The sequence below is a fragment of the Apium graveolens genome, chromosome 11 (genome assembly GCF_009905375.1).
Source record: "Apium graveolens cultivar Ventura chromosome 11, ASM990537v1, whole genome shotgun sequence".
NCBI classification, from domain to species: domain Eukaryota; kingdom Viridiplantae; phylum Streptophyta; class Magnoliopsida; order Apiales; family Apiaceae; genus Apium; species Apium graveolens.
In genome coordinates this window covers 179888250-179901003 of record NC_133657.1, presented here as the reverse complement: position 1 = coordinate 179901003, position 12754 = coordinate 179888250, and the positions used below count along the sequence as shown (strand labels likewise).

The window sequence follows — 12754 nt, the reverse complement described above, 5'->3', positions numbered from 1 at the left end:
CCGAACCGAATTAACCAAAATAATTCGGTTCGGTTTTCGGTTCGGTTTGTGCATAAGTTTGGTTCGGTTCGATTAGGAAAAAATTATCATTTTGGTTTTCGGTTAATTCGGTTAACCGAACCGACCGAATGCTCAGCCCTACAAATATGCACATACATCATTAAAGTTCTTGTGCTAATTCTCCGTACAAAATTTTTATGTATCAAAAATCTGTTGATAAGTTTTATTTATTAATTAAAAGTTAGAGGCATATTTTATAATATATATATATAATAGTATAAAATAATTATATCAGCAAATTATGATACGCCTTCGTTAAATCTCATATAAATATGTGTAACCATGCCTTTTTAATTAATAGATTTGAAAGAACACTTTGCAACAGATCCTAGAAACTAGTTAATATTGTTATAAATATCATTATTGTTAATAAGATTTGGAATTTAAGTAGTATATATGAGTTTTCTGTAAGAGCGCGTCTCCAAAATTTTGAATTTTCGCCAGGTCGTGGGCAAGATTATCATGAGAAAAAATAAATCTTACACCTTTAAAATAATCTAAAAAAAGATTTTACATTCAAATTTTACTTATTAAGGGGTAGGACTATTCATGAACCGAGCCGAGCCGAGCTTCCTTATTGAACAAAAAATCGTGTCTGAACTCGAGCTCGTTAACTAACGAGCCAAACACGAGCTTATTCGCGAACAAATACGAGCCAAGCCGAGTTCGAACTGTTACCGAGCAGCTCGTTAACAAATAAAAAAATCAACATTATTGGCCCAAATCAATTCATTCAAGCCAACCAGATCAAGCCCAACCCAATTTTCCAAGAATATTAACCTAACTAAAGCTCGTGCCCCTAATTTCTCCTTGCTTCTCTCATCTTTATTCTCCATATTTCTAAATCCCTAAATTTTCAATTGAATACACACATAAACACAGACAATTAGATATTACTCCAATCTTAATAACCTGAACATCAGATAATTGATTGTTGTTCGACGGTTTAATTGAAGTGGGGCTTCAAATTTGGCGGTTCGTGAAAAAGTAGTGTATAAAAGTGGATTGTTGTTCGAAAATAGTTACTTGATGTATTTGTGTTTATCAATGGATTTGAAGTAGTATGTGAAAGTAGTACGAATTGGTAGTCATTTGGGTGAGAATAGCCCATGAACTCCTCATGACCTCGTCTTTATGAATATCTGTGTATCTACATCTCTCTATATATTTTGTATATCTATGTACTTTAGGTTATACTCTCTCCATCCCTCTCATTTCTTTGCACTTTCCTTTTTGGGTCATCCCACCAATTCTTTACATTACCCTTTATAGAAATTTTTATATATTAAAATAAAGAAAAGTAGTATTATTATATTATGCAAGTGGACAAACTTGCCAGTAATTAACATCGATAATATAGATATTTAGTAACCTCGACTATTTTTAATTCTAAACCCCCCACCCCCCCCACGTGACTACTACTCCTATCTCTCTCTCCTCTTTCTTTCTCAATTATTCAGCCGTAGTATCAAATTGCCCCAAACCCTAAATTTCATTTTTCTGTCTGATTCAATTCTAAGTTTATTCCCAAAGTTTGATTTTATGATTGAAATGGAATCCCAGTATTTTAGTGATTCAGCCCCAAATTTGAATTTTATCCTGAAAATCCCTTTTTTCCAGTTTCTTCACCCCTTTCTTTTAAAACTCTCCCTGTATTGATTTGTGAGGATGATCCCGAAATTATTGAAGACGAGTCAGAGCTAATCATGAACGAAATCGTTGATGATACTCCTGATAAGATTGTTGAGCAATATGTGAAAGCCAAGAAGAATACTTTAAAACCGAGAAAGCTGCAATTCGAGGACCCAACTGGAATGTCGAATTTTTCTCCCTCAAATTGTGTAAGATTTCTTATGTGTTTACTGTTTTGTGTGTTTTAAGTTTTCAATTTACGGTTATCTAATTTACTATTGATCAGTACCAAGGAGCATGCTAGAGTGACAAATGTCGGTGGAGGCCAAATTTGAAGTGGTGATGCCAGTGGGAGTAAGAAGTGTTTTTGACATAACAAGGTAACACACTCTTATTGCATATGAACCTTTTTATTGTATCAATGTGATTGTAGCATTAAAATATATTGTAGATTTGTTGTCTCTGTTGTGTTTCTTGTGGAAATAGAAGATATGCCATTTTTGTTATTTTTTCTGTTTAAAATTTAACTAGCATTAAAATAATTTTAGGGAGATTTATGGAGGGTTTTGACTGTAAATTGAAGCACATGTCTGGTTGGTTAAAAATTGAACTTAAGATATTGATCTCGGTGTTTGATTTGTGTTTATTTGGGTCCTAAGGTATTATGTAAGTGGAATTGTGCGAGTAATCAGTATAAGTGAACACATGTATGGTTGCTAATCTTGATTGCGTAGTTATTAGCCAGGGATTTTATGGCTTACGCGAAGCACATCTGCAATTTGTTGGTGTTGAACTAATCATAAAATTTCAGTTGTTTAATGTGTAAGAGGTGACAATTAGTGTCTTAATCACATCTGAACAATTAGTGTAGTCTGGATGTAGCATTACAGATTAGGGCTAATGCCTTTTGTACATAATTTTTCTTTTCACAATAAAATCAGCACAATTATGCAATGGTTGTTCACTTTCTGGTGTTTTCTAAGCAATATGTGTGTTTATATTTCAATGTGAAAATTGAGGCGCTAATGAAGAATTTGAGTAACTGTCAATAAAATGATGTGTCTTTACTAAGATTCAGGAGTAGTAATTTATGGGCAGCACATAAAATAAAAAACACAATAATAATAGTGCAAAAGAGTAGGTTACATATTAGACTTACGCATCAGACTTGTAATATGATATTTTTACAGAGTAGGTTACATATAACAGGGAGTACATTAAACATAATTACAGAGTACATTAGACAACATATTTATAGTTCAAAAGATTGCACAGTAGATTGAACAGATGATGCAAAAGTCCTGTCCAGTCCTAGGTTGTCCCATTTAAAGCCTTCTCCACAATATCCAGTGGAGCTATCATTTGACTTGGTAATTGGCCAAGTCGCTCGAGCCTTTTCTTCCCTATATGAGGGAGCTTGTAATTGTTATTGCCATCATTTTTCAATATATCAGTCATACAATTCTGTAGGGATAACCACACGTAATTTAAAGTAGAAGGTTCCACCTCTTTATATGCTTCATTCACTGCATCAACTAGCTCCCCGACTGTTTTAAGGGCTTTTTCGTGTTGTAATCCTTGTATGATTCTAAAGAAACCTATATCATTGATATTCAAATCCGGACTATTAGCCGGTTGATTAGTCAATATTATGTTAAACCCATCTGATTTTGCCGCATCCATAAACTCTATATCGTCGTCATTGATATGAGGCCTAACATTATCTTGTTGTATAATGATATGTTTATTGTTTTCTTGTGACCATTTGTCTTTAATAGCCGGGAGGATTTTCTCGATTATACATTGTTTAACCACAACTTTATTGATATTTTCTATCGATTTGAGTTCCATAACCCCCTTTGCTCTATTCTTACTTAAATAAACAGATGCTTCTTCTTTAGTGAAAGGAAATATACCTATTTTTCCATCAAAAATACAATTTCCATCTTTTTTAAACCTAGGCCTACCCACATCACTCATAAACATTATTTGGTTATAAATCTTTTGGACTTACAAGTTCTGTTAGGTCACACAACACTGTAGAAGGGGGTTGAATACAGTGTATAATACAATCAAATTAATTTAAAACACAAGTAACAGAAAACAGATGTATTCGATATAATAAACTCTGTTACAATGGAACTGTTCTTTCTCAGTGATGAACAAATATCACGAGAGCTGCTAGGTTACAATATATGATCTTTTCGATGATCGTAACTCTTATAGTGTTTATATAGACACACAGTTACAAGATAACTTCTAATTGATATGGAATATAATTCTGTCTCCTAAAATATATCAATCAGATATCTTATATAATTCTTCTAGTCCTCTAACTCTTTCCATGCATATCTTCTTTTTGTATTATTCTCGATCTTCTTTCCTGTAAATCAGCTTCCTTCCTTAACTGTTAGTCCTCCAGTACTTAAGTTCTGATATCCATCTTTTGATATTATCTTCTGATAATCTAAGTCATGATATCCTTAAGTCCTGACTTCCAGTAAGTCCAGATTCCAGTAAGAACTGATATTTCCTGTTAGTTAAGATCTGAAAACTAAACATGAAACATATTAGACATGACATCTCAAATATATCCAACAATCTCCCCCAACTTATAAATTATGCAAGAATATACAAGTTAATAGATTTGATGATGTCAAAAACATTTAAGTTCAAATACATTAAGAGTTTAACTAGACAACTAACTACAACTTACAGTCCTTGTAGCTTTTACCAATCTTACTGAGTCAATCTGAATCCAATGTGATTCTTGACAAAGTTTGATATCAGCTTTTCTTCTTTGTTTCTCAGGACCTGAGACATTGTAGCTTTGACTTGCTTCATCTCTTCAGTCTGACTCCCAATCTGGTAGATTGCAGTCCTTAAAGGAGAGATGTGATTTCTTTCTAAATCATTATTCAGTCTTATTACCCTGGGATGAGATGAATCTTCATTGTAGCATAAGCATTTCTCTTTCAGGATCATTTCAAGTTTAGCAAAATTCTTCTTCATTGGAATTTCACTTCCATCATCTTCAATTATGCTTGGAATGAACTCTGTAACTCTTAAACCAGAAATTCTAGCTTTATCTCTTATGGTCTTCAAAATAAAATTTGACCATCTCTAGGTAATATCAGACTTCACCTCTAAAAGGTAATGAAAGAATTGAAGTTCTTTCAATGATTTGTTTAGCACATCTAATTCTGACAACTGAAATGTCCTTCCATCTTCAAGAAATAGAATCAGATTTTCCTTGATGTTGTGCTTGTCATGAGCATCCAGTACCACTTGAACAGAGATAACTTTATTAAGGTGTTTCTGAGTAATATCTTCAAGAGGTTTATCAGTTAGCATAAATGGATCTCTTGTAGCAACTTCAAGTCATGTTTTGATCTTAGCTTCATCAGAAACTAGTCCAGCCCTGTCTCTTGGTTCTCTAGTATTTAACCCAATGGTCATGAAAGTAGACAGCAGTTGGCTTTTCTTTGGATCTGATGGTTAAACATTTTTCCATAGAAGTTTCCTTTTGTCAGTTACTTCCATTTTGTCTAAATCAACTTGAGCACTGTCAGTGGTTGACTTCTTGACTTTATCAGAACTTGCTGCTTCTTCTGTAACTTGCACTTCTTCACTCTGAACAACTTGAGCCTTGTCAGAGGTTGTCTTTGATTTTTCAGAAATCTTCTTTCTTTTCAGAGTTTGAACATTTTCATCTTCTATCAAAGCATCATCATCATGCACTGTAGTTTGATAGATTTGAACAGAAGAATTTGTCTTTTTCTTTAAAGGTTCACCAACCTTTTCTTTTCCTTTTGATTTAGAATCAATCTCAATCTGTGATCTTGTTTTGGCTTTTGATGCCTCAGAAATTGATTTCTCTTTGATCACAATGCCTTTCTCCTTAGGCCTTGGAGGTTTTTTTGCATCAGAAGCTTTAGTCTTAGGATTTGTCTTTTCAGCAGCAAATCTAGCTTCTTCCTCCTTGAGAGTTTCTAAATCCATTCCTGGATTATGTTTCAAAAATAATCTTCTTTCTATCTCCTCATCAAGTGTCTGGATTTTAGGATCTTTGTAATAAACAGTAGTCTGCTTCCCCTTTAACGTCAGAGTTTGCAAAAACTTCTGAGAGTCTTCAGATCCCGACTGAATCAGAATATCAGAACTTGGCATCAGAATTTGCTTATCACCACTTGACTTTAGTCTTTGAGCATTCACAACATCAGAACTTGGCTTGTTCTGAATAGAAGATTTTCCTTGAACTTTTCTTTGACCTCTGCTCTTTTCAGAGTTTCCCTGGTCATCACCTTTATCATCCTTTTTCTTCAGTTCTTGAGTAGGTGAGCATTTGGACTTAACTACCTTCTCCCATTTTTGGCATCATTAGGAAGTAAGAGAGTAAGAAGAAGTTCAACTGAAGATTGGATTTCATCCAATTGAGCTTTTGGAGAAGCTTGATTAGCCAGGACCTTAGCAATTTGGGCATGTTGCTCCTCTTGAGTTTTCTCAATGGCTTCAACTTTTTCAGAAATAGGTCTGATATACCTGTTCTTGTCAAGCTTGATCTGTAGATCTAGCTTATCAGCTTTTTCTCTGAGTGTATCAACCTTTTCATGAGTAGAAGTATGTAGACCTTGAAGATGTTTAGTAGATAGAGCTGTGATCTTGAGTTGTATCTTGAAATCAACATTTGTGAGCAACTCATCAGCTTTTGCAATATGCTCTATCAGTACTTTTGAACATGGAATAAAATCTGATTTATTCCACTTCTTGGTCCACTCAACACCTCTGTGAGTATCCTCCCAAGGAATAGGTGCTTCCTTTTCAACAAATTTCTTCACCAATTATTCCTTGCCCAAAGTAGGTACTGGAGTCTCAACAGAAACACTGTCATCAGAACTTGAGGAAGACGCATTTTGTTCTGATAGCTCAACAGTGTATGAAGCAACTGGAGATTCAGGAATAACATCATCTAAATTCTGATTAGCAGAATTTATCTCCAGAGCTGGTGTCTTTGATGTTGATGGAGCTTCCAGATAAAGAACTTTAGGAATATTCAAATTATAAATATCTATTTCAGAATTGTCAGTTTGTTCTTTAGCATTATCTGTAGCTTTAATAGGAGAGACATGAGGGGTAACAACTGTGTCATTAGCAGTGTCTTTGGCTTGAGCTGGAAGGGCTTCAATGATAATTGGGTCTTGTAAGATCAGAGATTCCTGATCCCCTTCCTCAGCTTCTTCAGTATCTTCTGATATAGCCTTAGCCAAATACCTCCTAGCCTTCATTTTCTTCAATCTCCTTGCCAATGAAGGAGTTACTTCAGCAGCATCAGAATTTACAGATTTCTTTTTCAAAGTCTCAGAACTTTGAGCTGCTTTCTCTTTCTGAGAAGTAATATTCTCAACTTCAATTATCACGGGTTCAGATGCATGAACTCATACTTCAACTGTTTCCTCAAATCATCAAAATTTATTATTGACCATTATTGAATCAAAACATTCATCACAGGATAAAATTAAAAATCGATGAAGTAAAGATTAACAAATTGTAATTAAAACATGCACAGTCACATAATTTGAGAAACAAAGACCAAATCTTGCAATTAAAGGAAATTTCATTAATATATCAGATGAGTACATTTCATGAAATTTATCAATTACATGCAAAAATTACAAGATAGTCCTATTCTAAGAATCTTAACATCAACAACCTTAGTCCTAGTCTAAGAATCCTGACAAAGCTGACGGTGAAGAGAAATGGATGGATGTCAATTAATTCTTCTTCCTACTTTCAACAAACAGAACAACAAGACGAATGAGTTGCTCCTGCTGTTTAAGATTACGAAGATAAACTTCTCTTTGGAAAGACATCAGATCATTTTTAATGTTGGCTGGAAGTTGAATCCAGATGTCGAATGGAATGTTATTGATAGGATATGGTGTCGGAATTCCATTTCGAAAAATGATCACAGTTTATGTGCCATAGCAGTAAAACCAACTAAAATGTGCCATTATTTGAAAGAAATGAAAAGATGTGATTTTACTGATGAATGATCAGTCATTTAAATAGGCAAGGGAATACCAAGGGACGCAAGGACTGTTTAACAATTACAAGTAAAAATAATGACCCCTCGACTCCCTAGACTGATGTGTAATAATAACAGTCAGTAAAAAATCTAAGCAAGAGTTAATAGGCACGGGAAATAATTAACAATTACTGTGCACATGCAGTTTTTCAAGACATACACGTTAACCACTAACCCATAATGATTATGACTGTTTTTAACTCACCTAAATTATTCTGATTTAAATATGACTGTTTCAGATTTTATCACAAATAAGTCAAGTAAAGAAAAATGCCACGTAAGCATCAAGAATTCCATCAGGATTTAATATCAGAACTTAACTTATATCAGAATTTAACAGTCATCAGAACATGGCTTCTGTACTCAAAAAGTGAATATCTTTTTCTGTGATTCTTCATACAAATACTGACTTGTTTTCTTCAGAGTTTAATCATCAGAACTTCTATCAGAACTTATCCTCAGAATTTATGCAAATGACACTTAACTGTGTGTCAAAAACAACTTAATCACCACAGTAATTTTCATCAATCATATGAAGTGAAAGTGTGTGCATTCAGCAAAATATCAGATAAAGATTAAAGTCTGATAAACTTTAGTACATCTTAGAAATAAGGCATAACTAAGAAAAATGCTTAAAATCTGTCATCAGTCATGATGTCTACTATATAACAAATTTATGCAAGAGTCCACCTCAACTGTTTGTGCTCATTTTATGCATCTTTTGAAATTCCTTTTTACAGTGGCTTCTCAGTATAAGTGAGTCACGACTGCTTATCAGAATTTATGTTGTTATCACAGTATTTCTCCAGTAATCATAGAGTGTGAAAAGTCACCAAGAATTTTTTTTGCTTTTCTAATGCGTATTACTTAATACCAGCAATGCACTTGGGTCTTCCCTTCCATATTTTTTACTCTAGATCTCAAAGGAGTACCCGACTTTTATTCCTTTCTTTTCTTTTTCTTTTCTTTTGATAAGTGAGGCTTATCAACACTTAGTTCATTCTTAAGATTTACTGACATCAGAATTTGACAGATAAGAAACAAGAATCTAGTTTGTGACTTAGTAATAAGATACACAAAGTACACTTGACTAGGCTCAATATCAGAATCTGCTTGTGTTAATGAGTTTCCACATAAACAACTAATTCAAACATGGGATTTCTAGTATGTTAAAGACTACTAGGTCAGCATCTAGCACAGTTATCCTCATTGGATTGAATAGTCACAGAACATTCAAAACACTTATCAGAGTATATAAATCCACATCAGATAACAATCAACATTTAATGAATTTTTCAAATTAAGCACAGATTACATATAGATATTACAATCTGTAAACACTGATCATAAAGTCTGATGCATGAGAACAAAAAATAAGCAGATTTAGAGAAAGAACCTGAAATCATTCCAAGTTCATTTACCAATCTTATAAAAGTAGCTTCACATAGTGGTTTTGTGAAGATATCTGCTAGCTGTTGATCTGTTGGAACAAAATGCAATTACATTGTACCTTTATCCACATGTTCCCTTATGAAATGGTACCTAATGCTGATGTGCTTTGTCATTGAGTGTTGAACTGGATTACCTGTCATAGCAATAGCACTTTGATTATCACAGTAAATAGGGATTTTAGAAAATTCTAACCCATAATCCAGTAACTGATTCTTCATCCAAAGAATCTGTGCACAACAGCTTCCTGCAGCAATATATTATGCTTCTGCAGTTGATGTGGAAATTGACTTTTATTTCTTACTAAACCAAGAAACCAATCTGCCTCCAAGAAATTGGCAGCTTCTACTAGTGTTTTTCCTGTCTATTTTGCATCCTGCAAAATCTGCATCTGAGTAACCAATTAGCTTAAAATCTGATTCCCTAGGATACCACAATCCTAGATCAGTTGTACCCTTAAGGTACTTAAAAATTCTTTTCACAGCTATTAAGTGAGGTTCTCTTGGATCAGCCTGAAATCTTGCACAAAGACAGGTAGCATACATGACATCAGGTCTACTTGCAGTTAGATAGAGTAATGAGCCAATCATACGTCTGTAGTTAGTAATATCTACTGATTTACCAGTATCCTTATCTAACTTGGTTGCAGTGGCCATGGGAGTGGATGTAGTTGAACACTTTTGCATTCCAAATTTCTTCAGTAAATTTCTGGTGTACTTGGATTGACAGATAAAAGTGCCTTCTTCAGTTTGCTTGACTTGAAGGCCCAGAAAATAGTTGAGTTCTCCCATCATACTCATTTGATATCTTAACTGCATTAGCTTTGCAAACTTCTCACACAGTTTGGAATTAGTAGAACCAAATATGATATCATCATCATATATCTGTACCAAAAGTAAGTCATTTCCTTGGTTGAGGTAGAATAAAGTCTTGTCAATTGTGCCTTTGTGAAATCCACTTTCCAAAAGGAATTGAGCTAATGTCTCATACCATGCTCTTGGAGCTTGCTTAAGGCCATAAAGTGCTTTGTCAAGCCTGTAGACATGATTGGGAAATTTAGGGTCTACAAAGCCTGGAGGTTGTTCAACATATACCTCTTCTTCCAATTCTCCATTGAGAAAAGCACTTTTCACATCCACTTGAAAGACTTTAAACTTCTTGTGAGCAGCATAAGCCAAAAAGATCCTTATGGCTTCTAATCTAGCAACTGGTGCAAATATTTCATCATAATCAATACCCTCATGTTGAGAGTAGCCTTTAGCAACCAGTCTTGCTTTATTCCTTGTAATTATGCCATCACTGTCAGTTTTATTTCTGAACACCCATTTTGTACCAACAACTGATCTATTCTTTGGTCTTAGCACTAGGGTCCAAACTTTATTTCTTTCAAATTCATTTAACTCTTCCTGCATTACTTGCACCCAATCAGCATCTTGAAGAGCCTCTTCCACTTTTTTTGGTTCAGTCTGAGATAGAAAGGAATGATAGAGACATTCATTTGAAGTTGCGGTTCTAGTTTTAACACCTGCTTCAGGATCCCCAATGATTAAATCATGTGTGTGTGCTTTAGTCCACTTCCTTGCAGATGGAAGTTGATCTCTAGAACTGGATCCTCCCCCATGATCCATGTTGTCTCCATCAGCATTTTCTGATGCTCCCCCTGTAGTTATGCTCTCTGAGACTTCAGAATTTGAATTTGATTTTTCAGGAGTTGAAGAATCAGAGCTTCCAGAATTATCAGAATTTGGCTCATCAGAACTAGACGAATCAGAACTTGAAGAGCCAGAGACAAGTTCTGATGCTTCTCGAGAGTCTTGAGATGTGGTAGGTTCTTCAGCTTGCTCCCCCTGTACATGTGCATTTTCCTTTGGAGTTGTTACCAAAGATTTAATGACATCAGAACTTAATCCATCAGAGCTTACAGGATCAGGATTTAAGTCATCAGAATTTCCAGAATCAGAATTTAAATCTTCATTCTTAAATCTCAGCTGATCATGATCATCGAAATCTTCAAGTCCAGTAATTTTCTTATCATCAAAAGAGACATTGATAGATTCTATGACAACTCTTGTTCTTAAATTGTAGACTCTGAAGGCTTTTGTGGAAAGTGGATATCCAACAAAAATTCCTTCATCAGCTTTTAGATCAAATTTTGACAGCTGTTCAGGATGAGTCTTAAGAACAAAACACTTATAACCAAATACATGAAAGTATTTCAGATTTGGCTTCTTTTTCTTCACCATCTCATATGGTGTTTTTCCATGCTTGTTTATAAGTGTAGCATTTTGTGTAAAATAAGCAGTCTGCACAGCTTCAGCCCAAAAATAGGTTGGTAGCTTTGCTTCATCAAGCATTGTCCGTGCAGCTTCAATGAGAGTCCTGTTCTTTCTTTCTACAACTCCATTTTGCTATGGAGTACCAGGTGCAGAAAATTCATGTTTGATTCCATGATCTTTGTAGAACTCTTCCATGATTGAATTCTTGAACTCAGTGCCATTATCACTCCTTATTATTTTAACAGAATCTTTGATCAATTTATCCAGCTGTCTGACATGATCAGTTAGAGTAGATGCAGTTTCAGACTTCTTGTGCAAGAAGTACACCCAAGTGTACCTTGTGAACTCATCCACTATAACCATAGCATATTTCTTCTTTGCAATAGACATGACATTGACTGGACCAAATAGATCAACATGCAGTAGGTGATAAGGCTCAAGAATTGATGACTCAGTTTTGCTCTTGAAAGAAGATTTTCTTTGTTTTCCCTTCTGACATGAATCACAAAGGCCATCAGGAGCAAATACTGTTTTTGGCAATCCTCTCACAAGATCTTTCTTTACAAGTTCATTTATATTGTTGAAATTTAAATGAGAGAGTTTCTTGTACCAATTCCAGCTTTCTTCAATTGATGCTCTACTCAACAGACAGATTGCAGAACCATCAGTACTTGTTGAAAGTCTGGCTTCATAAATGTTACCATGCATGTATCCTTTCAGAACCACTTAGCCTGTAGAATTACTTATAACTTCACAGTGTTCTTCAAAGAAATCCACATGATAACCTCTGTCACAGATTTGACTTATACTCAACAGATTGTGTTTAAGTCCTGAGACAAGAGCTACTATTTCAATGATGACATTCCCGAGATTGATCTTGCCATATCCCAGAGTTTTTCCAATGTTTCCATCTCCATAAGAAACTCCTGGGCCAGCTTTCTCCACAAAATCTGATAGCAGGGCTTTATTTCCAGTCATATGTCCTGAACATCCACTATCCATAACTAGGATGTTCTTCCTGTTGCCCTGCAATCACAAAGACCACTAATGGTTAGTTTTAAGGACCCAGACTTGCTTGGATCCTTTGGCCTTTTTAAGTTTGTTAACATTTGAAGCGGATTTAACATCAAAGTTTATGCTAACATTTTTCTTATCAGTATTAACAACATCAGACTTTGCATCATACTTTACACTAGAAGGAATTAAAGCAACTTTCTTCAAAGAAGGTTTTATCTGATAATAATCATAGTAC

At 34.7% G+C, this 12754-nt stretch overlaps 1 protein-coding gene across 1 annotated transcript; it reads right to left on the bottom strand.

The window, feature by feature from the left end:
* Positions 1 to 3003: 3003 nt before the first annotated feature.
* LOC141696200 (uncharacterized) lies at positions 3004 to 3678 on the bottom strand. Its single transcript, XM_074500378.1, has one exon. It carries the CDS (start codon positions 3676 to 3678, stop codon positions 3004 to 3006), a length of 675 nt encoding a protein of 224 aa, XP_074356479.1.
* Between the last annotated feature and the right edge of the window lie 9076 nt (positions 3679 to 12754).